Here is a 27,531-nt window from a genome sequence, read left to right on the forward strand (position 1 = left end):
GCCGTTAGTTTATACCTTTAAAATGACTTAGCTTCAATTTCAACTTGAGAAGTATTTCCCCAAGAGAGAAACGAAATGAATTTGGTAAGAAGTTTATTATTAATTGTGAAAATGTTTCTCTAACTTATTGTAATATGTTGAATACTTCCGTGCTATTCGTCAAAACCATCTGTAGATTTGGTAGTAGTTAGAGTCTTTGAAATAATTACATACGCTTGAAAAATACCATATATTTCTATATGCAAAACGTCAAAATCTGTAGTATTTATATACATATTTTGTACTTGAAAATCTTTAAAATCTAGACCAGCTCGCTTCAAGTGAGTGGAAATATTCTGCTCAAACTATTTTATTATTTTTAGTCCCGGCCCAGAAAAGTCAGACATTGGAGGGAAAATTTTTTGCATGTATGGTTTTTTTTTAATCCAAAGTGGTTTATAAGTAAAAAAAAAAACTAGTCTGTATGACAAATATGTTTGGTTTAAAAGTTAAAATGAGGGGTGCCTATTTCTTAACAGAGCTAGAGACTTTTGAAACATGTTTTGAATACTTGGTCGTGAAACAAAAGAATTCACAAAACGCTTGATAGATTTACCAACATTTACAAACATGATACAAGTGTAGAGTTATTAGAATCTCAATTAGGGATTCGCATTCAAATGTCTGCAGCGGACTCATCCAAACAAAGATCTAATCTGAAATCAACAGAAATAACAAAATAAAACACGCCCAAATTATGAAATCATTTAAATATTATCTCAATAAATTCCAGCAAGACATTTAAGTAACCAAACATTGATTTTTACTAAGTTATAATATCCTTTATTAAATCCTTTATCCTTTATTAGCCCAATTTATGGAATGTATGGAACACTTTGAAAACATACCTTAGCTTTCAATTGAACCGAGTCTCATGTCACCGATTTGCGAATTTCACTCATGATTTTTCGACTTTTTACCGCCGACTGCCGAATTCACCATCTGACGGCAGATCGTGTGTACATTCTGACCGAGGGGCTCTGGGAATGTACCATGCGAGGTGCTGCCCTTATAATTAAAGTTTGTTTGTTGTAGTAATACGCGCCACATTGACCAGTTTTGTTGGAAAAGTAGAACCATCTTCTACTTTCTGCAACAACTTGTAAAACTTGCCTTTTTACTGTTGTTGTTGTTGTTGTTGTTGTTGTTGTTGTTGTTGTTGTTGTTGTTGTTGCGAGAAAAGTTGGATGATTTTGTTGCTTGTATTACCTTACCTTTAGGTTAATACCGCATTCACACCAGCACTTAAACCAGCTTAAAGGTGGTTTAATTAAACTGGTTTAAATCTCAATCTCCCAAGAGTGGACAGACAGAACCAAAAACAAAACTAAATAGACTGTGCTGTACATGTTACTAAGTGATCATTTTGCTAGTAAGAATTCAACACAATGAGAAACTTGAAAGTTATTATCAGGCAAAAAAACCTTGTTTAACTAAACATGGTTTTGGTGTGAATGCAGCATAAGTTGCATATGTCAATTACGTGATAGCCGCGATGTTCTTGGCTCCGCCCATACCCTAGGGTCTTGAGACAAATCAGTATAAAATTTCATACATTTCTGGGCTATATATTCGGAACCGGCCCTTGAGAAGTACCCGAAACCAAAAAAAATAATAAATGCAGAAAAACACAACAAGATGAAGATAGGCCTCAGTCTAAGGGATAAGTGGTCTTGAAGATATGCATCCAACGAAGCTGATAGCAACTACTCTTCAGCCAAATAATAGCTTAAGGTTCTTTGACATACTATTTCAAATCGAACAAGGAAAAAAGCAGAACCGATCGTCTAAACCAAATCAGCAAACACAGATCATCAAACACAGCTCAAGACACAAATAGATACCTTTATTCCAGGTCTATTTACATGGCCTAAAAACATAATGTCTACACCTTGAAGGCTTCTGAAACCAACAAATTACAAAGCCTTTTGGGAGATACATGGAAAAATTCATGAGGGGGGCTAGTCAACACGCCTCTCCTCACATTCGAGACAGCCTTTTCAACCCCAACATCAATTCCAAGTCATGCAGACCCAGGATAGCAGTGTAAACAATTTTGGAATAAATTTGGTTTCAAAAAAGACAGAATTTAGAAGAGCTGTGGTGATCATAGAACATTATTTTAACATCCAGGCAAAGCAAAACAAGAAAAATCCCCGCAAATTCACCTTTGCTTGAAAACATCCATGAGTACAGCCATCAATTTTGCCCCAATAGATGTCCTTTTTGTCTTTTTTTTTTTTTAAATTCTGCTAACAAATAGCCAGACGTCAATGTCTTAACGTGGCCTATAGGGAAGTTAAAGTGCCCGTAGCATCAAACTCTTAATTTCCGGGTTTATACTAATATATCAGTAGTTTAGGACTTGAAAACAAGGCATACCAAGTTTTATTGTCATACGACGGGTTTTCGTGGGGTTTTGCCGGCTTTTAAATGTAAATAGTATCGCACGAATATCGAGCGAAAAGTGACCCCACTTTCCGAAAGCGCAAGGCGTTCCTCGTTGATTCAGGAATCCCTAGGGCACATTTTCCATTATTTTAGGGCCTTGTTTCACCCTGTTACAGAGCAATATCATTATTTTTCTTATTCAAAATATGATCATCTGTATAATTATAAATAAAATATTTCCGAGATAGGTGTCAAATTGTGTGTGTGTTTACGGCATTTCCCCTTATTTCTAAGGAAAAAAGTGCTTACGAAAAAAAATTTTCGATAAAATTTTTTTAAACATTAGTTTTAGTCAGTTTTTGAGTTAACAAAAGCAGGGACGCAGTTGGATTGAATCATTATAAGACCTCGAACCAACTTCTTCAAGTTGGGGTATCAATTATCGTATGATCAAAGAAAAGCCTGAAAATTCTAAATCTTTTAAGTTTTATATTACCAATTCTTAACTGTAATCAACCGCAACAAGAGAACATAAGATAAGAGAGGGACACTTTGGTATTACTTGCGCGCCTTGTCGATTCCGAATCTGGCTATTTTTAGTAACCACCACCCCACCACTGCGCGTGAGAATTTGCTCCTTTTATTTTGTCCTACTCTTCCGTGGGTTGCGTGTTTTTTGTTTTGTTTTTTTTTTTTTTTTGCCAACTTGATAGGAAAGAAAAGAGATCATGAAAAATAACTCGGAAGAAGAAAACAAGTCTTACTTAAGTAAGCAAGATAGGCAAATATACTCACAGAAAGCTAAACCCTGAATAACTTGACTGTTTTGTTTGTCTGAGCGGTGAAGTTATGTCAAGAAGAAAGAAAATAGCGACGAGCGAAAAAATGGCTGTGATACCGCGTTTGATTCAAATCACTCCAGCTTGTATAATATACTTAATAGTTATAGAAATGTCTAGAAACAACATCAAAGTAGTACAGTAATAACTCCCTCTTTATTTTCTCACTATTGTGTATTTTTCTTGGATTCCTTTTCACTGGAATATTCACAAAAATCAATATCATATCTAACTTACAGATTTTGTTTGACCATTAGAAAGATAATGAATGTTGAGAAACCACGAAGAAGCAGCAAGTAGAGCGGAAGCGGTGTTTAAAGCACGAGTTTTTCCGCTCTTGATTTTGAATGAAGTCTCTGGTCTCTTTTTTACACGTTTTTGCTTGCAATTCTCGAAGTACAACATCCCCTTAATAAACCGCAACTGCCTGTATCCTTGATGCTAGAATGAAATTGTTGATGTTATTAGTGCAAATAGAGTGAGTTTTTTTCGGATTCAAGAAACAAAACAGCGGCAAACAAAGATGTTAATGCCAAAGCGAGGGGGTAGGGTGAGTAAAAATGCTCACCCGCAGTGGTGGGGTGGTCGTTACTAAAAATTGCCAGATTCGGAAATACCAAAGTGTCCCTCTCTTATCTTATGCTCTCTTGTCCGCAAACATTAATCTATCTGATCTAGCCAAGAATGAGTGGACATTCGGGGTGATACTTTTGTTACAGGCGCGGCGGCATGGTGCCGACACGCCCTATCAATCAATGGCTGTCGTTTTTCTTAATGGTCTAAAAGAGCCTGGGGTGAGCGCGCGGGAGACCTGTGATATTCTAAAACGATAGGGACTAGGGTCCATGGCTGCCAGCAAAATCGTAGTAAATACGAACTCCTGCAAGTTTACGTGGAAATTCTCGACTTGCAAAGTTCCATAGCGTTAAAAAAGCAAAAAATTGATTGAAGCGGGACTCCCAAATATGGTATGTAGTGCCTAATTAGGAAATGACCGAGCGAGCTAGGAAAAACGACAGTTTTTAAAACAAGATTGACTGATATTTTGTGAGCGCTAAATTTGAATTCGAGCGTAGCAAAAATACAAAGAAGCGGGCCAAAATGGGTCAAATTGGGTCTAGCCTCTCTTCAATTTCTCAAAACGTATTTAGAAAAGTCAAACTATCACAACGGAATATGTAACTAAAAACATTCCTTATTCTAAATATATCAAAGGTTGAATTTTTCTTCTTAACACCGTGATGGAAATCGAGGTTAGATTTTGAAGACTTTTTGGCGATTTTTTGTATGGGATTCGGAGTTTTGTAGTCATTAGCGCCACTTTGAGTTAGGTTTGCTCCTTAAACTACAAACAGGTACTAAAACATCACAACGGATTATTTGTCTGGGGTCTCTATAGTCTGTTTTAAGCGCAAAATGTAAGACGCGGGCCTTTAACCCATTGACTCCTATGTTGCCATGGCAACCAATTTAAGGAGGTTTAAGACTCAATTTACAATTTTTGCATTCAAGCAAAAATGGGGATTACACAACGACGATAGAGAAAGCCTTAAATGGTATATTTATAATCGCCATGAAATTCCCCACATCATGCTGTCTTTTAATCGTGTCCAGCGTCACGTGACCGTGAGAACCGTTGCCATGGAAACAGAGTTTTGTTTGTATTTCAGCTAATGCCGTAGGTGGACAGTCTTAAAAGACAGCACGGATGTAGAAATGTAGAAAGCGAAAAATTACGCTCGAGCCACCTTAAATCGGTTGCCATAGTAACAAAATTTTTCAAAATGTTGAGATCCATGCGAATAAAGTGCTTGCCAATTTTGGTTTCATTAGCACCTGACGTCCCCGAGATATTGATGAAAATGTGTTTTTCAACGTATAAGCCTGTAAGTCAGGCCTTAACATACCTGAGTGGCTATTTTTGAGCTGAATTTACAAAAAACAGACTGAAAACAGATACCTCCCCCCCCCCCCTATTCTGAGTTTTATACAGCCCGTCAAAGTCAAATACAGCTGTACCTAGTCAGCGGTATCCAAGCTTTCCAACAGTGCTTTGCGGTCCCCACTTTTAATCCCTCGTCGTTGTGCTGAAGCCAGCACAAGTTGATGGTTGCTTGTATTTTTCATCAAAAATACAGCTATGAGCATATTAGGAGAGTGTCTCAGGATATCATGAAGTCTTTTGGGGCATAATTGAGTGCTTTGCTTATGGATATTTGCAAGCAAAGGTGGATTCATTATGATTTTTTCTTGTTTGACTTTGCCTGGATGAGAAAATAATTTTCTAATGAATCACCACAGCTTTCCTAAATGTGTCTTTTCTGAAACCAAATTGATTCCAAAATTATTTACACTGCTATTCTGGGTCTGTATGACCTGGAATTGATTTGTTTGGCTTCCGGGTGAAAAGACCATCTGACTTTGGGAAGAGGAGTGTTGACTGGCCCTCCGCTCGTGAATTTTTCCCTCGATCTCCCAGAATGCTTTGCAATCCGTATAGGCATCTTCGTGGTTTTACAAGCCTTCAAGGAGTGGACATTGTGTTTTGAGGCGCCATGGAAATGAACCTGGAGGATCAGAATAAAGGTATCTATTTGTGTCTTGAGCTGTGTTTGCTGATCTCTCTCCCTTGTGTTATATTTTGAGCGTTTTATTGAGAGGGGTGATTCTGCTTTTCTCTCCTTGTTCGATTTGAAATTTGTCAAAGAACCTGTGCTATTATTTGGCTTAAGAGTAGATGCCAACACCTTGGTTGGATGCATATCTTCAAGACCATTTATCCCTTAGACTGATGCCTGAGTATCTTCATCTTGTTGCGTTTAGTTTGCATTTATGAATTTTTTGGGTTGTGGGTACTTCCCAAAGCCGGTACAGGCCGGTTGAGGGTCAATGTGTTAACAACGTGTTGGAAACTAAGAATGAGACAAAAGCTCATTTCGTATTCATTTTGGCAGCAGTGAACTCACTCATAACTCCGCCTCCAGATGTCTCAAGGGAACACAGGCTAAACCAAGCTCCGCCTCCTGAGTACGAAGACGCTAGATTTAAAAAACCATAAGCCGCTCTCGATGTATTCTAAGCAAACCTCGAGAATTGCGAAGAAGGCTAAGTTGTCAAATTGGGAGCAAAGCCGACGAACACAAACAAAACACAAAAAGGTCCGAAATTTTTTAACACTGTTATAATAGTTACGATAGGAAAGCTTAAATAAACTATATAACAGTTATACTTATATAACTATTATAACAGTGTTCATGGGATAGTGCCAAGCCCAGGACTGAGCTTGGCAACATCCCTTTAAAACGAAAACTGTATACAACAACAACGGTATGCTTATATGTCGGCGGCGACTAAATCACGCCGGTTTACAGTGCCGTACATTACTATTTTTGGTTATATCGATTTACCTACTTATTATGCAAATATTCAAAATGGCCGCGCGGAGTTTGAAACTTGAATTTGTTTTGTTAGCGAGACGTCGCATCGCAAAAATCGACCAATTTGTGGTCAATTTGTGAAAATGAAGAGCTGTTTTTAAACGCTTGTATCTTTGCCCGTTGTCAAATTTCGAGATTTTTTCTGATATCATATGAAAACTCTTTACCTATTCTTCATCTAAGGCTAAGTAAATATTAAAAACAAGTAACTTGAATTTGATGCTAGGGGCACTTTAAGAACTTCATGCGCGCTGAACTGATGAAGCTTCCCCAGGTGGGATGTTATGATGGTGGCAGTCAAGTTGCGGCCTCGATCCGCTACAGATTTCCTCCTTTTGAAAAACGTATTTCCAAATTTGTCTTAGCGCCACCTAATGCCTATTAGGGAGTGTTGTATAGTAGTTGATTGCTTTGCGAAGCACCTTAACTATGGCAATGGCGACACTTTGTCAGTTTTGACTTTGGACTTTAGTGGTGCCTTTTAGAGAGTGTTCAGAAAGACGCCCTATGCAAATAGATAAATAATAAATAGATCTGCTATTCTCTTCAACTGACTAAGTCTCCACTGATAGGGGATCGATAAAACCACCCACGAAATTGAAGTCGTATTACAAGCTATTGTAAAAAGGATTGAATCCTTTTTACAAATAAGCTGTATCATTCTCAAAATTTTATTAAAGAAATGAAATGCCTGTTGCTAGGGAACAGCTTGTGGTGACTTTTGGGAATAATACGAATTAGTTGTAAATCATCAACCAAACTACTGTTATAGAATTCGAAACTCAATGCGCTCTTATTATAAAAACTCATCTAGACAGCGTACCCCTGCCAAAAGTCCCCTATCAGAAGTCCATTTTCGTTTTTATAGCGTTGGTTTTAATGGTTTGTATAGTACGAGGTTCTGATATCAATTTTTAAGAGCTTTTTTATCCTAATCACGGACCACGCTAGGAAAGTCATTTCCTAAATGTCCTTCGTATTTGCTCAAAGCGTAGGTTTGCAGAGATAGCCGTTTGTGGACATTCGTGCGTCAAACGTTTGGAAGCTTCTCGTCAAAAGGCGGCTCTAAGCAGCTCGAATTCAGCTCACTTTAAGTTCGTGTAAAGCGTCTTTGACTAAAATGTAATTTGTGTCTTTTGAAAGTATGAATTATAAATACATCCAAAGAAAAACCTTATTTTTTATCTATTTGTACTCTTTTTTTTCTTTGGAAATTACAGTTACCGCTTGTTTTAGTGTAGTTGCCATTTCAACTCTGAAATTATTATTGTTTTGTTTCGAAGAGATTTGTTGGTATTTTATTTGGAGCCAAGCACTTTAAAATGGCATTGTAAAAGAAACTAAAATAAAGGTTTATTCTAGATTAAGTCTTATCTTTGAAAACTGGAAAACACTACGTTGTTATTTTTCGGGTTTCTTTACAACCGGGCACGGAGAACAAGTTTCGGCGCGAAAGATTTGGCGCCAATAATCGCTGTCTCCTTGCAACGCATTTCCTTATATGGAAAACAGCTGTTCTGATATGCAGGTGACTCTAACGTTATGAATCTTTTTTTTTTTTCTTTGGAAATCGTCTCCGTCGTGACACAAACTTCAACAAATGAAATTTGTTTCTCGCGGTATGCCTATATAACCAAAGCAAATTTAGCTTTTGGCGGGGGGAATTTTGGGATCGCAAGCATTAAGATACGGCCATTCTAATGGAGTACATATATTAGTCTATATCGTACATCATCTGTCAATCAAAGCTAAGCCGAGCGCGGCTTTTGGCCTGGGCGCATTTCTTCGCATTAAAATTAATGTTTATACACAAAAACGAATTTCTCGGTCAATCAAAGTATTCAGTCAGAATGTAAAGTCTGGAAAGCTCGATAGGAATTAGCAAGAATGGATCAAAATTGTCTTTCGACGTGATATGTCATCCATGTAAAAACAAACCCGACATGTCAGCTACAACTATTTTACTAGTGAAGGTAAGTTTATAAATGGAGACTGGATCCGTCCCATTTCGGATCCAAGCCATCAACTAGGAATAAAATTCAGCTAGAGATGTATTAGGATGCGTCCAAAGTTCCCATTGCTTTCCCATTTCTCAACAGATATCTCTAGTATTGGCAGTAATCGCTGGACTAGCTCTACTCGCCGAAACACAAGGTAAACTTCAAATTACAAACACGAATTGGAAATTGTATTGACTTTAAAATTTTAGATATGCTGTTTTTAACTGCGCGGAAATCAGTTGGCAAATTGACATAAAATAGAATTTTCACATTTCATTTATGATCATGGCGTCTTTGAGAGCGTGTGCTTTGGAGTAGGTTCCGGCTAAAAACGGAAGTCTTTTTACATGCTTTTCAAGCTACTAAAAACGTTTATGTTATGGTTACGGCAATCAAATATTTTTTTCTCATTCTGAATCGTGTTGTTTCTAAATTATATGGTTCTCATGGCCAACTGTAGGGTCAGGAAACAACGCTTTATTTGTGAATGCGAATATTGTGATCCAAATTCAATAAAAATTGTTTTTTTCAATCTTGATTGAAATCTATTGGAGTTGAGCTCGATAAGGGGTTATAGACACAGTCTTAATCTCTTGCACTCTCAAATGTAGTATTTATTTAACGGAAACTCCCAATTTTGCGGTTAATCTTAAAGCTAAGAATTCACACCACAAAATACTATTTCTTTTAGTTTTTTGCGGTTTCAATGGTACTTAAGTAAGCCATTATTTTGCCTGATACAATTATCGAGTGTGATTCTGGTGTGGCTTTTTTTCTAATCAGCCTCAAAATTTATTCTGTAATTGAAATAATTCTTACAGGTTTAACCTAAACTTTGTCACTGAAGCAACAAAACAAAAACACAGAATACCGTTCCACCGCCTGCTAGGTACCATACGGTTGCTCGTTTACGGTATTTCGATTTTAGAAAATTAATTTTTTCACCTATGTATCGATTCTTTGACGAGCGCCGAATCGCCTATGAAAACGATCCTTAAAATTTTGCTTTGTTTTTATTTTGGTGATCTCTTTAACTATTTATGTGTTTTGCTTTCTGTATCGAACGCGGCTTGACAATAATTTCATTTGCACGAGAATAACTGGATAGTTAGGGAATTCCGTTTATAAATTGACTTATAAAATCAGAAATAATCACTTTCTCGGGATTTCGTAGAGTTCGCCGGGTTGTATCCGTAGTGAGACCATAAAAGTTTAATGAAGTGTCAGCTCTTGAAAATCATTATTTCACCAAACCTTGGAATCTATACTCTACTTAATTACCATCTTAAGTCGAACAAGAAATAATCAAAATCTTGAATTTTTTAGCAGGAACTGCACTGAACAAGATTTTTTCTAGAATATACATAGCTTAGTTGATGAAAAACACTGTTTACTAATTGTTAACCAGTTTGGCGATTCGCAACCACTTCAATAAAAGATTCATAGCCAATTACTGCTCCCGGGAAAGTTAAAGACCGAGCGCACAAATATTTGCGGCTCTTTTTCACATCAATCAATCGTTGGCTCCGCGAGATGGCTGATGCTAGCACGTAAGGGCTAAACATGTTTCAAAATACATGAGAACACATGGCAACATTCTCAGAGTTCATTTTATATTCAACATACTTTTAACATTTCTTGTCATATTTTTTTGGGGGGGAGAGGTACTTTGGAAAATATGATCTGAACTAATAAAGAGAAAAAGTCATGTTTGATAGTGTTGAAGAAAATTGTTGGTAAGTTGATGCAAGTATAAGCTATACTTACAAGAGGGTCTGTTAGTTTTCAAAAGTTTTCTCTCAAGTACGTAATCAAAGAAAAACAAATAAAAACATGTTTTACAGCATTTCATGTCATGCTACAACCCAAGATTCCCAATGAACCGTTTATATTTGTGGAATGACTCTTACGAACGAGCCCCTGGGCGATACGCTATCGAGTTTGTTTAGACAAAAGCGTAACATTGTTATTAATAGAAAAACATAAAAGCAAAATATGAAGCAATTTCATGTATCACAAAGGGGGGGCTGAACAGGTAAAATTAAATTTGTGCATAGGATTTTATATTATCCAAAAATTTATCCAAATTTTTTGGTATTTAAAGAACAGACTGTGAAGAAATTTCAAAAGGTTTAAGATTACATGTTATATATATATCAATAATAAAGAGACAGCCGTTAAAGGGTGATTGGATTAATAAACAGGCATTATTTTCAGTTCTGTAGCGGACTACAATCTTTGCAGGATATTAGACCATTTGAAAATCATAGTTTAGATTTCAATATCAGGAGAATGGTTAAAAATATCGGTACTTAAACATTTATAGATATTGATGTTACCCTCCTGTGGCGGCCATTGTTTCCATCGCAGCTTTTTTAAACTTAAAAGTCACGTCTTCGCGTGAGTCTAAATGAATACCCCGACATACCACAAGACATGGCTGTTTTAGAGGATTACCCTTCTTAAAGGGAAAGTGCCAGTACCATCCTTTAGTGGCCCACGGTAGAGTTAATTTTCATGGGTTTTATTTGTCGAACATATAAAACGATAACAGTTTCGCTGCTTGAATCCGTGTAGGGAAATGCTGTGAAGCATTTTGTACGGATCTTAAGATTGCTAGCTGTATGTATCAGTATAGAGACAGGCGCTAAGGGGGTGTTGAATTAATAAACAGGCCGTTCATTTCAGTAGCTGACACTACTACCTCACGAGATTACATGAAACGCGATTCGAAAATAAGAGTTTGCTGTTATGTTACTAGCAAAGGTTTTCTTAAAGTTCATTTTTAAATATAAGGGGCATGCCTTTAAAAAAAAACAGTGCTAAAATACTATTCATATTTATGGATGTTAACACCCTGTGACGGTCATTGTATCAACACAATTTAAAAGCCTTCGTGTGAGTCACAATGCTTTACAATAAGAAATAGCTGCCTTGCCGGCGTTCCTTAAAGGGTCAGTGTTATGTTTGTGTTGGCCCACTATGTTTTTTCAAAAATTCAGCATCACTAGAAGAGAGAGAGCTAGGCTAATTAATTTCAAGTGAATAATTGTGGATTATTCTGGTAATCCTTTTGACATACAAAACGAAAATATTCTACCCTTAGACATATGGCGTACAGCAATGTTAACTTAACGCGCGCGGACTCCATACGCAGCTGAAGGCATTTTCTCTTTAATAGCCGAATAGATCAATGATTTTTTTTATTAAATAATTCAAAGAGGGCTCGCTAGTGACTGCTAAGGCATAGTGAACTTGTAGTTCCAGAAAATATCCATCCCCCCCCCCATTGAGGGGGTCGGAGTATGATCCCCCACCCCTCTGTAATTTCCAACCCCCTGGAAAAAAATCAATACAGTAACTGTTAAGGAAAAAGGGCATTTTACCCCCCTCTCCTCTGGAAATTCCCTCTGGAAATTACTGGGCATTTGAACCCCACCTCCCGGAATTTCCAATCCCCTCAATGTGGGGGGGGGGGGGTAGGGTATGGATATTTTCTGGAACTACACAATAAGCGTTTAGATATTAAGCGTTGAGATATAAAGAGCCCTAAAAAACGGAGTTTACAAAAGTTTCGAGGACTCTGCCGTGTCATGTCTGAGGTGGAACCTGTTAACTCCATCGGTATAAAAAGATCAAATATAAAAAAATACAGCTAGCAAATTTTGTCTTTCTGATATTATTTTCTGTCTTTCTGATATTATTCCAAATAATGTTGAAGTGTCTTAATAAGAATGTTTACCATTATTTTAATTATTTAAAAGCGCCAGCCATTTATCGGCTTTTTCCGTTTATCTGTCTGTAGTGCAAACTAAAGATATGAAAGTAATGCCGACATAAGATCATTAGATCACAAAATTGGATATTCTCTTTGGTGCTTTAATCATCTGCTCGCAGCTAAGGGAAGCGTTTTATCGAGTTTTATCACAAAAGACAAATGAATATCAAATAAGCACGCGAACTTGATATTAGCAAGTCCTTTTCATCCTAAAGTATCTTTACTATCCCTCCATTCCTGATATTTGGATAGCATCCAGTATCTCATTCTCAAGAGGGATAGATAATAGAGGTTTTGGAATAAAATCATTCCATAACAACGCGTTTTGGAACTCGGCATTTCACGCGCAAAACATGCCAGTTTGAATTTGTTTGTTTTTTTATCTTCTACTAATCATCAATGTTTCGACCGTTTTTAACCACCTGGTCAACCTAGCTTTATCAAAATACCTTGTTTGATTTTTTTTCGAGAAAAGATAATAAGATTTTAAAACAGGGGTTTGAGTGCGCAAAAAAAGCATAAAATTATCGTCGTCGATATTTTCTAACATTTGGCGCAAAAAATGATATTCCATAAACAAATGGGCATATAGACATTCTGTGGTGAACAAAAAGTTGATCTTCAACTAGTTGTATTATGTGATGAGGCTTTACAAACAATCTTCTTTTGTATAAAACCTATAGAAATTGAGCTTCCATTCTTCATCGATATGAGAAATCTAGTTTATGAATTTTTTAATCTGAACAAAAATGTTTGAACGCCCTAAATATCGAGGTCCCTTTCGCCAAAAAAGGGGTGCGTATTTCGCAAGACAAACTTATTTCCTTATTTTGCGAAAGCATCAAACACAGCTTTTTTTTTTCAAGAATTTCATTCACCGGCACAAACTGTAGAAACCTCATCATTGTGCAAGTAAGAACAAGTTCTTTATCTTCAATCAATTTCTCGGGAGCGCTGGTTTTTAGTCAGGGTACCCAGGGCGTCGAGGTCAGGGTGACGAGGCGTGATCTCCTCACCTACCCCTCCCCTCCGCCGGCCTTGTTCAGTCTCGTTCTCCGACTGTGAACTTGACGCCCTGGGTTTTCGAGGATGCTTTTAAATATAAGTGGACAGAAACTCTCTTCTACGAGGAGGATTTGAGGTCCTGTACAGGTTACAGCGGATATGGGCTTTATCGATGCTTTATTATTATGAAATTGATAATAATTGAAAGCCCACTCTGACAGAAACTTTCTGGTGATTCGTATACGATGGATAAGTTACTCTTTCTGTTTTTGTTTTTTTTTTTGTTTTTTTTTTTCGCAAAAAGCCGGAGCGATAGCGGGGAGCGCGAGAGTGCGATTTTTTTCATCCAAAAAGTTACATGATTTCAACAAACCGCCTATTATATTTGTGATAGTACAATGACTTAACTAGCATTAACATTTTATTTCACAGGCATCCTGGTGCCTAAGATTGGAGACATCCAGACTCAGGTCACGTGTCAAGGCAAACGCGCGCGCATACGGTGTAACAATGATTCGCTGGTCATCGTGATCTACACGGCGTCTTACGGGCGGCAAGAGAAGGGTCAGATCATCTGCCCGTACGACGAGGACCTCAAGACCGTAGAGGGCGTGAATGGCGACACGAGGGACGACTACTGGGGCAGCTGTAAAATGGTGGACGTGACGAAGCAGCTGAGTGAAGCCTGTCACAAGAAGAAAAAATGCGGGATAAACGTCGGGCAAGAGAAACTGGGACAGCCATGCAAGGGCATCTACAAGTACTTGAAGGTCATCTACGCCTGCGGTCAGTACACATTAGCCACCTACCCCCCTTCCCCAATAGAAGCCCCCAGTCTAGCCCCGCCCCTTACCCGTTCCAGATACATCTCAGGTTTAGATCATCGGTGGTTATACAAGTACTTGAAAGTCATCTATACCCGCAGGCAGTATATAAATAAGCTCCACTCCCCCTGCTCAGGGGCGGATCTAGCTTTTTGCTAAAGGAAGGGTTTGGCTCAGTTTGTTACATATGGCTTTTTGGCAGCCCAAAGGGGGGGGGGGGGGGGGGTAAACCCTCTAAACTCTAACTCTAGATCCGCTACTGCTACCCCCCTTTAATAGCCATTCCCTCTTCCAACCCCGCTTCTTTCAGCTAAACCCCAGGCTTAGGTTCTTCAAGTATTTGAAGACCCGAAGTCAGTATCTATTAATAGTCTTCCCTCCCAATCCATAAGGACCCCAGGTTAACATTAAAATCTACATGACCCCTGATATATCCTGGACGTACAGCTTTAAGAACCATGGCTTTATAGTGCGGCGCGCGCTACCGTGGCCACCAATACAAAGTTTACTATGCGACGCCCGCTACCGAGGCCATCAATACAAAGTTTACCATGCGACCCGCGCTACCGCGGCCACCAATACAAAGTTTACCATGCGGCGCGCGCTACCGAGGACATCAATGCAAAGTTTACATGCGACGCGCGCTACCGTGGCCACCAATACAAAGTTTAACTGTTTACCATGCGACGCGCGCTACTGTTGCCACCAATATAATTTTTCAAGAAAGTTCACCAATCAGCATTGAAAGAACCACTTTCATTGCCATGCTGATTGGCTAATAAAGTTCATGCATGTCAATCAGATAGTGTGTTTCTCGCATCGTTATTGGCTCACACCTTAAGTTTTGAAGGCGGCCATGATAGTGCGCATCTCAATGTAAGTCAAAGAAAATCATACACAGTGCCGTATCAGGACTAGAAATATTGGGAGGGGCACGATACAGAAACATTAGGAAAAAAGGGGGAGAGGGACACGCCCCCAGTGCCCCGCCCCGTGATAAAAAAAATTCACGATACCCTTAACTTAATGCCGTTTCTAGTGAACGTGTCTAATCCAGCCCACTAGAGATAGTACTATAAAAAGCCAGACATTGTAACCATGACAACGTAGATAGTTTGTGACGAAGCATGAAGTAACGTTTATTTCGCCACATGCGATAACTTCACATAAAATATATAGCAGGTTTGCAGTTTTCAGTAATACCAGAACTAGAACTAATGTGGTATAATACACGTAACTTGCTTGCCAGTGGTTAACGTCAGCTCTAAGGAAATGTTCAATACTCTCTGCATGCATCTTAAAGCCTGGAGGGTATCTTGCATGTGTGCATCTTTGTCATGAGCAAGAAAATGTTAGAAACTAGGACTTAAAAGGACTTTTCCTTGTAGCATGATCACGCAAGAATTTTTACTATTCTATTCTTCCTTAAATCTGCATATGTCTTCTCTTCGCCTCTGGTTCAATATCCATAACTTACTGGGATGTTTGAGAACATTTCCGAAAATTATCTTTATAACCGATTCATTATCTCTTTTTCTCTCTATTTCTATTTCTTTTAAACAAACTGCATTGTCCATACTTTTCTAAGCTTCTTTTAAGAGTACTTAAACGCACACTTCTATTTGTAATATTTTTACCGTGTGTCAATTTATAATATACTTTTGTAAATTTTCCTTCTTTTTGTATGAGTCTTTTTTGTCATTTTGTGAGTTTTCGTAATTGTATTGTCCTCGTGTGATTTTTTCTTTTCATTTTTGAGTGTATTCTCTTTCTTGTGTGTATGCTTTTTTTTCTTTACTGATTTTCTCTGGTCCACCTTCTTTTTACGACCTTCGGCTTTCTTCCACTTCTTACCCTTTGTCATCTCCCTTCTCTTTCTACGCATCTCAGAAGTCAGAGTCGGTCCTCCTCCTACTTCTCGCCCAAAAAAAACCAAGCGACCAAGCCAACGGAAGAGCACGCCCACGGTTCTCATGACAACGCAAGTGACAAGGGATCAGACACCGCTGGCAAACATTTCGTCCGCACCGCCGACTCGAGTCATTCTCGCTAGTCAGATGAGTAAGCCTACAACCTTACGTAACGATAAACCGCGGAAAACTGTTGCTAAGAGTAAACCTACGTCACCCGTAACACAACATATACCGACCAAACCGGGTTCGACAAAACCGTTAAACAGTACCGAACCTGTTTTACCTGTTACGGAGGCACCGACGAAAAGGCGTAAAGGTAAAAACGGGAGCAAACGGCGAAAGAGACGTAAAAAGAAAAAGAGAACAGAACCGCCGACCGTGACGTCTGGGACAAATACAAATATGACGAAGTCTCCATTCTCCTCTCTTTCAAATGCTCTTTCCACAATTGCTTCCATAATCACCTCAAACCCATTCACCAAACCGATGCCATCCTATAAATCGAACAGACATGATGGAACAAACTCTTCTACTGAAATCGTTGGAGCGAACATGAACTTGTCTAGTCTGACCACAGTGTACCCGACTGTAACTCGTAAAATATTTACTGATCAGATGATCAAACAGAATTCCACGTATTCGAAAAATGTGACCGAGAGCATCATGCGTACAAGGGACCTGGTACCATCAGGTAGTATACCATCCTCTTCTTACTGGTACGCATGCTCTTGCATGGAATACCGCATGACGATCAGACTGCATGCCTCTGTGTTGTTTTCTGTCGTTCTTTATGTTGTCTTTATCCCTTTCTTTATCTGTCTATTACTTTCTTTTGGATCTTTTAAGCAGGTATATCAGGCATTTGGTCTTTATTTCCAGCTGACCTTGTCGGGCGATGTGTTCGTACGATTCTCATACAGCCCCAGGGGTACATACTAACGATTTACAAAATTGACCGTTAGTCATGCCATTTTAGGGGCGTGTAAGAGAAAAACGAGTGGGGTCAAGAGTAGTTAGTCACTGATCATGGATCAGTTAAGCTCAAATCAGAATCCTTAGCTGGAAATAGTTCACTAGATCCATCTAGAAACTTTTTCTATCCAAATGCACACAAAAATAGCCTTCTTCTTAACTACCAACAAACGGGTCAACCGGAATAGTACTCATCTCGCTACCTTAAGCAGGGTGGGGTCCGGTGCGGAAAGCTTGTGAGATTATTAAGTGTGTTTACGTAGGGGTTCCACGACATGTTTACGTCGCTTATATAGATCAGTAGCTGCATTTTTAATAATGGTACATTATTATTCATAAAAGTTTCAGACATTTTTTTCTCCAAAAAACTAGTAATTGAATTTTCTAATAAGCAGACTACAGGTCTCCCAGCAGAAATATTCGTTTGGTCGTCCGCCAGCATTTGGAAGGCTGGAGTGCGAGGCCGGTAGGCGTACACAGGGGGGGGGGGGTGCGCGATGTGCGCGAATCCCCCCCCTTGCCCCCTTGGCGGCCAAAAAGTGGGTCATTTCTTATTTATTACTTAAAAGAAAACTGAGATTTTTCCATATGATGTTTATTTCAGCGCATCCCCTCCGCCAATCCTAGGTACGCACCTGCCTCCTTTTCTCAGACATGATAGATAGATTTATTTATAGATGTACGATAGAGTCCGCACCCCCCCTCCCCCACATATAACCTATACCTTAACCGTTATTCCGAGGCGAGCCCACCACGAGCCTTTTTGTACAAATCCTCCAGAATTAAGTCATCCATTACTAAACCTGCCTGTGTACCAACAGGGTTCCCAATTTACGTACCATTCAACATAACCGGAAACCAGACTTCATGGAACTGGACTGGACCGCTAACGGGACGGAACCCCGTCACGCTAACCCCCGCGCCGCAGAGTAACGCATCAACAACAGAACCCTTTAATGTCAAACTGACCAACATAATGCCATCTTCACGCGTGACAAGCGTGACAATTAACACAACTGAAAACACGCTAAGCGCGGTGATGTCGTCCACGGAGAATGGTGAGATGCATGGCATGCACGTGACCACGCACGTGACCGCACACGTGACCACGCACGCGACTGGACTTTTGCTTGTTTTGTTTCTGCACTTTCGGGGTAAGAGCTCGGCTGTTACTCACCTGGCGTGTTTCCATGGATACAGGGAAGTCTTAAATATAGGAGGCCAGTGAGACTCTATTTCCATGGAAACAGCCTCCACTGCACAGCAGCAGCAGCACTCACGTAATGCCGTAACACGCACCTGATCACGTGATCACTCATTATACTGCACCTACTCACGTGATGCCGCATCTGCTCACGTGATTTTGCACCTGCTCACGTGATCACTCACATAATACTGCACCTGCTCACGTGATGCCGCATCTGCTCACGTGATACCGCGTCTGCTCACGTGATCACCTACGTAATGATACACATTGACACGCCTCGGACCACGAGATTACTCACTACTATACATATATATAAGCGCCTGCACCCGCGAACGGGTATAACACAGTTTGTATTTAACTGTTCTCCGCCCTTTTACGGCGAGCTTCCCTTTGTTTTAAATATGTTTCATATCTTCTTTTGTCGTATGACGTGCAGATGTTATTTGTGATCGCCCTCCATTCCTTTCTATTATGTACATGATAGTTCCACACTTCAAGGACGCATCCAATTTTGAGGTCTTTTTTCAAAGTGTCCTTGAATCTTAGTTTAGGACGACCAACTGGGCGAGACCCGTGTTCTAGCTCCGAAAATAACAGCTGCTTAGGCACTCTGTCATCGTCCATTCGGCAGAGGTGACCAAGCCAGCGGAGACGATTTCTAGCTAATTTTGTTTCAATATCATCTACGTTTGCGCGACGGAGGACGTCTTCATTGCTTATATAGTCATCCCACTTGATCTTGAGGATTAGGCGTAAATGGCGTTGTTGCAGAGTACGAAGTTCTCTAACTTCATGCTGATATACAGTCCATGTCTCACTACCGTACAATAAGAGAGGCATTAGACATTGATTATAAACAGCGATCTTGGTTGGTACAGTGAGATCACGTGAGTCGAAAACTCTCTTTCGAAGGCGACCATAAGCACATGATACAGCTTGTATACGAGATGTGAGCTCCGCTCTCATTGAGCAGTCACTTGACAGGATACTACCAAGGTATTTAAAGTGAGTAACATTGACCAGCTTAATGCCATCAACATAAAAGTCGGCAGTATTACCAATACACATAGTCTCCGTCTTTTTAGTGTTAATGCGCATCCCCATTCTCTTAGCAAGTTCATTGTACGATGTAAGTAAAGACTGCAGACCCTCTGGGGTATCGCTAAATAAGGCGATATCGTCAGCGTACTGTGCCTCCCTGATGAATTCCGTAAGGACTTTTGTTTTTGCTTTGAGCCTGCGAAGATCGAAGAGATTACCATCAAATCGGAATCTTATCTTGATGCTGCAGGTGTGTTCAATTTTATTAAAGGCCAACCAGAGCAGGACAGCAGCGTAGATGCCAAATAGAGTTGGTGCTAACTTACATCCTTGCTTGACGCCACAGTTGTATTCAAATGCTCGAGTTAGCTCTCCGTCTACGATTAGCCTAGCATGAACATCAGAATATAGCTTCTTTATTATACTTATGAACTTTGGTGGGCATCCTAGTTTGCCAAGGATCGAAAAGAGAAGTTCACGATTGACAGTGTCGAAGGCTTTCACAAAGTCTACAAAGACTATATACATGTTGTTACGTTGCTCTCTGGTCTTTTCCATAAGCTGACGAAGAGTGAATATGCCATCAATAGTGCCCCTACCAGCTCGGTACCCTGACTGGGACTGGGGATATATAAATTCCGCAAGCAGCTGTAGTCTTTGCAAGATGATATCTGCGAATATTTTCCCCACGACGCTTAGTAGTGATATTCCCCTGTAGTTTCCACATTCGCTTCTGTCGCCCTTCTTAAATAAAATGGTGATAATTGCATCTTTCCACACTTGAGGAATGATTTCAGACGCCCAGATGATATTAAAGAGGATGAGAAGAAAAGCTCTCAGGCAGCGACCACCATAAACAATGACTTCTGGAAGGACACCATCAAAACCAGGGCTCTTCCCAAGTTTGGTGTTTGAAATGGCTTTTTCCAGCTCCTGGTCTGTAACAGGATCATCCATAGACTGCATGATTGGTAATTGGTCAAGTTCGTCCACGATTTTTAAGTCAACATCACTCGGGAGATTTAGCAAATCACTAAAGTGCTCCACCCATCTACCTTTGACTTCTATGGAATCGGCCAAAAGAGTGCCTTCTTTAGAGCGAACAGGATGAGAATTTCTTGATCTTGGGCCATAGACTGCATTTAAGGTAGCATAGAACTCTCTTGGATTTTTTGTTTGAGAAAAATGCTCAGCTTCTTCAGCTTTCTTTTGAAACCATGCATCCTTGATTTGTCTGATACGTGTTCTTAACAAGTGCCTGTCAAGGCTTTTGTCTTGAAGTAAGTTTCGAATTTCCTCATCTTGGTCATCAAACCAGTCATTTTGGATCCTCTTTTTCCTTTCGAAAACATGGTTTGCAGCTTGTTGAAGAATATCTTGCAGATCTTCGAAATCGTTCTTACAAGCAGGAATTTTCTCATCTAAAAACTGAACGAGCTTCACTTTCTTATCGTCATTGAGACGAGTGTCTAGCTTTTTCGGGGGTCTTGAGATATTCTTCTTGCGCTTCAAAGGAAAAGCACAATTAGACACTAAAAGCTTGTGGTCCGTGAAACAGTCGGCAGCTTGATTGACTTTGGTTACTTTAATAAAAGGCTTAGCAGCTTGATTGGCTAGCACATGATCGAGTTGGTGCCAGTGCTTAGAGCGGAGGTGTTGCCACGTGTTCTTCAAGCTATCCTTTAATTGAAACATTGTACCCATGACACTTAGCTGCAACCGAGTGCAAAACTCAAGGAGCATGAGGCCATTCGAGTTCATCTTTCCAACACCGTGCTTACCGATAACATCAGGCCAGGATTTGTAGTCTTGACCCACACGAGCATTGAAATCGCCCAACACAATAAGAGGGTTGTTCTGAGCTGAAGGAAGGCAACAACGGAGCTTTTCGTAAAATACCTCTTTTTCCTCCGATGTTCTTTGCATGGTAGGAGCGTATACGCTAACAAGGGTGAGGTAGTTACCACTTTCCAATGGAACACGCATTTGCATAAGTCTGTCGTTGATAGGTGTTGGACAAATCCCTTGCGATACAAGTCTGTTGGAGATAGCAAATCCGACACCGGCTGTTCTCTCACTTCCCCCACTCCAGAAGATAGTATGACTCCTTTCTACAATGTTACCAGTGTTGGGACGTCGGACTTCGCTTAAAGCACAGATATCGATATTAGCATGCTCCAGCTCACGACAAATGAGTGCTGTGGCTCGCTCTGGTCTTAGAGAACCATCGCCGTCATTGGTAGTACGGACATTCCAAGCTCCAAGGGTTAGAGCTTGCTTTCTAGAAGATAGAAACTGACGATTGTCGATTGCTCTGGAAGTTATAGCCGAGTGCGGTCTTCGTCCATTTTTCGCCACTGCCGCACTGGGTGGCGCATCGGTTCCCCCGAATGCGGTAGCCATAGCTCCAATACTACTAGATTGACTTTCCATAAAAACTGTGAGGCTGCACCACTGATGACGACACTACCTGGCGTGAGGGTAGTGTCCCTTGGCGAGAGGTCCTGTTTATCGACAACCCAGCATAGCTGGGATGGCCGCAGAAACTACTCGTTGCAACTTGTTGCCGGAAACTGAAGCCGGGTTGACCATCAGATCCGCCGGTGCTGGCCGTTGACCTATTCGAAGCTCATCCGCCCAAAGAAGTAACAAAGGTTTACTCCCAGATTTTTCCTCGATGTTGACTCCTGAAGCCTTTCCCAGACCGGGTATAGCCGCAAGGCAGCGGAGGTTTGGAATCAGGGTTTTCCTTCCCCTAGGTGGATTGCCAACCAAGGCTAACGAGCTCCACCTACTACTATACATGCATGTACAGAATCCGCTGATGTTGTCATCTATAGCAAGATTGCACTTCTCATGATTTTTATCACTCGTGAAGCACTCTGGGTAGGACCACAGACCAACTACTGCAGTTGTAAACAGAACAACAAATAATTCAAACGATAAACAATAAATCAAGCAAACAATAACCAAAAAAATAGTCAAATGCATAGTCGGTGTCTTGCACTTGTCAAAATTGCAGTTTATCCATAAAAAATGGATTTGCATATCTAGCAAAAGTACGAGAACATTACGTGGACGAAGAAGTGAGCTCACCAAACCTGTTTTCAAGCACTGCAACAGTCTTGCTTTATCTTTATTTGTTTATTTAGTTTTATAAAATCCCATGTGTATCTCACGTCGCCTTTCCACATGTGCTGGTCACTTTATCCAGGTTTTGTTATATTCCTATGTGCTTGATGTCTCGTTGTCTTTCCACAAGTGCTGGTCATCTAATCCAGATTTTAGTTATACTCTCATGTTTTTGTCTTGCTGTCTTCCCACATGTGTTGGCCACCTATTCCAGGTTCTAGGTATATTCTTGTGTGTTTGCCTCGTTATTTTTGCAGAAAATTCCTCTACCTACGTTGCCGTTTTTGTTGTGAGCGCCCTCTGCGCTGCGCTTATCATGGGCGCCATATTTGGTCGGTGGATTTACCTCAAACGTCGCACAAAATCTCAGAAGTTTGCAGTTCTTCACAAACCCAAGCGATTTCTCAAGACGCCTTCCACAGACGGGAAGCCTGGGCAGAATGGCCACAGTAGGGGAAGACCGCTGGACATGAACATGAATGGCGGAGAAGGCTCAGGTCTTAGGACGGGAGACTTGGTGGTGACGACCGCTGATGTTGATGGCGGGCTCAATAAGCATGTTAATATTGAAAAGTGAGTACTTTTTTGTGGGAACAAAATTGAAGCTAAATGGACTACGTAAGATACACTTGAATCCCGATACCTCGCACGCTTCGAGCCTCGCTCTTACTCGAACAAAATTTTTCGTTGTATTTGTTTTATAGAAATACAGTATTTTTACCCCAAACAGCTCGAACATTGATAATCTGAGCTAAGAGTGAGTAGCATTCGTGACTTTTTGTTATGAGTATGCTTTGCTCATTTGTAGCTATGGTGATAACGAAGAACAGCAGGTTCCGAAAGGAGACAACTCCAGTTTCTACGTCAACCCAATGTACGACCAAAACCGCCCTAACGGGGGTGCTGTGTGTTCTCGTGTCGAACAGCCTGGGAACCAGCGTCACGACACTCATCGGCTGAGTAACGCTTCCGATGGGCGCGCAGGGGTTTATGGATCACCGGTGAAGACTCCGACAAGTCCTAGTGCCAAGCAGAGGCAAAGGTGCAACAGCGTGGGCAACATAGCACGTGGTGGTCACCATCACCATGGCAACATGCAAAGACGTCATCCTAGTGTGGGAAACGTCTCCTCCAATAGGAATGCAGATCACGTGGCTAATAGTAGCGCTCCGCGGGGAGGCTCTCAGCATCAGAACTTGCTGTACAATGCGCCACAGATACAGCCTTACCAAGGCCACCCCCAAGGGTACCCACCACAGGGGGACGGTAAGGCTGGGGTCACATATCCTCAGCAGGTCCCATCCGGGGGCACACACCCACTAGCCATGCCCCAGCAGGGCCCCAGCCTCAGAGGATGCATGCAGCGTCCATCTGTTGGCTCCATCGGGGCACCAGGGAATCCGCAGGGGAAACTCCCGATGCCCGGGATGCGCCCTCCGAGCCCGTATGAGTACGGTAACACCGAAAAGAACCTAGCGCCGCAGCAGAACAATTCCAGGGCGCAGTCTTTACCGAGACTAAATGTCGGAGTGGCACAATCCCGTATGGCCGGGCAGCAGCAGCATGACGGGTCACCGTCTTCGGGGTACCCACCGACCCCCGGGGGGTCACGGCACTGGCACGGAGGAGCACCAGTATCGACGGACCCCAAGAATACAGGCAAGTCTCAAACTACTCCACAGGAGAATCGTAAAACCCCGGATAGCGGAGATTTAGTGTCACCTTTAGACGCACCCGGGCGAAACACAGTACTACGTAGCTCTCTGCGTAAAAATTCTTATTCATCCCGTGAGGGACCCCCTCAGGTACACTCTTCTGCCCCCCCGGACCAAGGTAGTGATAGCTCGGAGGATGATTTGTATAGTATCGTTGCCAAGGGAACGTATGACGCATGCGTACCTGACCCTAACTGTCCAAAGTCCGCGCTGGCGTCCAAAGACGGTCACCGGCGAACCGGAAGTGACGGCAGCCGGAAACAGACAAAGTTTGCAGGGAGAGATACTGCGGTCTGAATATTCTCAAATATTTGACAATTATAGGTTTTTAACGATAATTTTATCGTGTGCAATTTGCGTGTTTTTATAGAGCCAATATGAGATATATATTATAAATATTAAGACGCTGGCGTGGATTATAAAATTTTAGCCCTATTTGGACATAATTCTATGGTCGTTTACAAAATCGATAATGCCTCGGATGAGAATATATCAGATATTTTGTTAAAAAAAGACCCGAGAATTTGTTACAGACGGACAGTTCTCGGATATACAATATTTCAATGTTTCTTCTTTTTTCCCAGCGTTCACTTGGGGCGCATCGGTGTTAGTTGAGCGTGTTATTGGAATCATTAACACATTAAAAAATTGTATTTACTCCGAATTTAAAATAATTGTACTTTCCTGTGTCAATATACTACTCCCGTCCCTCCTCTTCACGCTTTATACTTCAAATATGCACGTCTCATCTCTCACCTTCTAAGCACTTTCCACCCATTAATTGCCATGTCTCCCATTCCAACCTCTTCAATCTAATCTCTCTTCCAATTCTTCCGCGTTTGCCGGGGGTGCAGACTGTGTTCTCATTAGCTATTCCCGCTATGCCTCGACAAAACTTTGCTAATCTATTGGCTTATACTATCCTTCACGCGATTGGCTGTTTAGAATTAAAGCACGTCACGTCACTATGGTAACACAATGCACTAAAATAAAATAAAAGTACGCAGCAAAGCTAAAATAAGGATAAAAAAACACATGTGCATATATGTATAAGCATAACTTCTATTCTGCATCCCTCTGCTAAGCCTTGTAAATATCACTTTTAATGCCATTTCAAGTTTTTTTTTTTAATTAAAACTATACAAACTACGTATAAAAATATAAGTATTATGGTGTGGAATGGTTGTGGTGTTAAATGCCAAAATTGCGGTTTTGAGATTAATACGTTTCAGAGGTCTTGAGAACGGAAAATACTAAAATACAAATAAGCAGCACAATGGTTTCTAGATGGAAATAAGGATTGACTACAGCAAATTATCTCTAAAAATTTTACAAAGATAGGTGAGCATTTTGGACTCGGAGAAAGAAAAAATCAACAGACCTAGAAGATAGGTACTTCTAGGCACAGGGATACCACGATGAATTTACAAGTTTTGTATTCTGTTATTCTCAGCCACAAGAGTTTTCGCTGGTATGCACATTAAATTTGTCCCAAATTGATGCTCACAATGTATTTATGCGTCCTGCGTCCGATTATCCAGCTGTCATAGTAGAATTCGGAACTGGACTACCCCAGGTATCACGTGATCGCCAATTCATATTTTCCTTTTTTTTATTCTAGAATACGCAAATTACAACGGGTACCAAAGTGGGAATAGCAATGAGATGCGAGACACAGTCGAACCCCTCGCGAACATTCGATACCACCCCCGCAAGATCAGCTCACGCTACTAACACGCCAGTAACCGGAAACCGGATTGTATACGTTACTTCCGGGAAATACCTGAAATGGTTACCGGAAGTGGGTATAGATGCATCATGGGATCGGTAACATGAAATAGTAAACTGAGAAGTTAAAAGAGGAAGTAGAAGTTTTGTGTGTTAACTGATGTCTATATGGAGTCTACGAAGGTGATATTTACTCACCCCCAAACACCTGTTTGGAAATCTGAAAAAAAAAGTAGAACGATTGAACTGTTTTTGATAAAGTGTCCTAAATGCATTTTACAAGAATTTGTATTAGTTAGCTTCTCATAACAACAGGAAGCTAGCCATAGAAGAGGAATATAACCCGGATGTGATTTTTACTGTTATATTATGACGTCCCGGAAGTTAGCTTTACAGTATCATCGCGATGTCCCAAAAGTTAGCTTTACAGTATCATCGCGATGTCCCGGAAGTTAGCTCTAAAGTAACATGGTAACGTACCGAAAATTAACTTTAAAGTGACGTCATGAAATATAGAAGTCATGGCGTACTGGAGTAAGTTTAAAAACTCTATTGCACGCAAATGTCTTCACGACGGCTTATCTCAGCAATATTCAAAGATTATGACTTGCATTTTCTTGGTTAGGAGGTAAAATAAAATATAAAAATGCCGCAATATAAATAGTGTTTTAAAACGAAAAAAAATCGCACATCGTAAGGCAGTGCGTCACAAGTTGTGGGTGCCCTGTGGGTACCTTGATCGTCTGGCACATTTTTAAAGAGAGGCCGAATCACTGCCATCGCGATTTACAGATGGACCATGGTCTATCAATGCCGACCATGGTCCATCTGTACAGGTGACCGTATGGGAAATTCTTTATGATCAACAATAAGAGAATTGGGAACATGGTCGCTTTGGAGGTTCATCCGATCTACAGAAGACAACACAGTTGCTCATGAATAGGTGGCCAGCAGCAATTCAGTGACGCACTCACGCATGCACGTGTTCTTTGTTACAAAGCTTTTATCATTAGAGATAGCAAGAGAACATATAGCTTAATCATGAATTTTGTAAAAGTTCGTTTGTATTGATTTTTTATACTTTAGGAGAATATCACAATCATGCACGCAAGAGTTGGCACTAGTAGCACATGTGTTCAGGCTGCCTGTGTTGGGGGTGGACTGGATACCCATTAAGGGCTGTTGCTGTTCTGGTTATAAATAAAAAGTTCTCTTGGTATTTATGTACTGTATTTTAAACATCCTTAGTCTAAATGGTATACACTTTGATTATGGTTGGTAAAGTGAAGGGAGGTGTGTTTGGTGAAGTGATGGGAGGTGAGGTTAGTAAAGTAAAGGGAGGTGAGGTTGGTAAAGTGAGGTAGGTGGGGTTGGTAAAGTGATGGGAGGTGGTGTTGGTAAAGTGAAGGGAGGTGAGGTGAGGTTGGTAAAGTGATGGGTGGGGATGGTAAAGTGAAGGGAGGTGAGGTTGGTAAAGTGATGGGTGGGGTTGGTAAAGTGAAGGGAGGTG

At 40.7% G+C, this 27,531-nt stretch overlaps 1 protein-coding gene across 7 annotated transcripts; it reads left to right on the plus strand.

The window, feature by feature from the left end:
- LOC5513784 lies at positions 1-27,240 on the plus strand. Of its 7 annotated transcripts, XM_032383354.2 has the most exons (7): positions 8,300-8,679; positions 8,806-8,860; positions 13,922-14,275; positions 16,204-16,917; positions 22,836-23,151; positions 23,387-24,237; positions 25,915-27,240. In XM_032383354.2, the coding sequence occupies exons 1-7, from the start codon at positions 8,650-8,652 to the stop codon at positions 26,025-26,027; spliced, it is 2,433 nt and encodes an 810-aa protein (XP_032239245.2). In that variant the 5' UTR covers positions 8,300-8,649; the 3' UTR covers positions 26,028-27,240. The 7 variants fall into 7 exon arrangements, with proteins under 7 accessions (XP_048577874.1, XP_032239244.2, XP_032239245.2 ...); XM_048721917.1 differs by lacking the exons at positions 8,300-8,679; positions 25,915-27,240 and adding an exon at positions 1-84 and having other exon boundaries at positions 23,387-24,964; XM_032383353.2 differs by lacking the exon at positions 25,915-27,240 and having other exon boundaries at positions 8,294-8,679; positions 23,387-24,964.
- The last annotated feature ends 291 nt before the right edge of the window (positions 27,241-27,531 follow it).

The sequence above is a fragment of the Nematostella vectensis genome, chromosome 14 (assembly GCF_932526225.1).
Source record: "Nematostella vectensis chromosome 14, jaNemVect1.1, whole genome shotgun sequence".
Classification (NCBI taxonomy): domain Eukaryota; kingdom Metazoa; phylum Cnidaria; class Anthozoa; order Actiniaria; family Edwardsiidae; genus Nematostella; species Nematostella vectensis.

Coding starts and splice junctions, on each gene's coding strand:
- LOC5513784 (XM_032383353.2), top strand. CDS start 8,650: ATGTCAGCTACAACTATTTTACTAGTGAAG. Junction 8,861..13,921: donor TCTACTCGCCGAAACACAAG/GTAAACTTCAAA, acceptor TTTATTTCACAG/GCATCCTGGTGCCTAAGATT. Junction 14,276..16,203: donor GAAGGTCATCTACGCCTGCG/GTCAGTACACAT, acceptor TACGCATCTCAG/AAGTCAGAGTCGGTCCTCCT.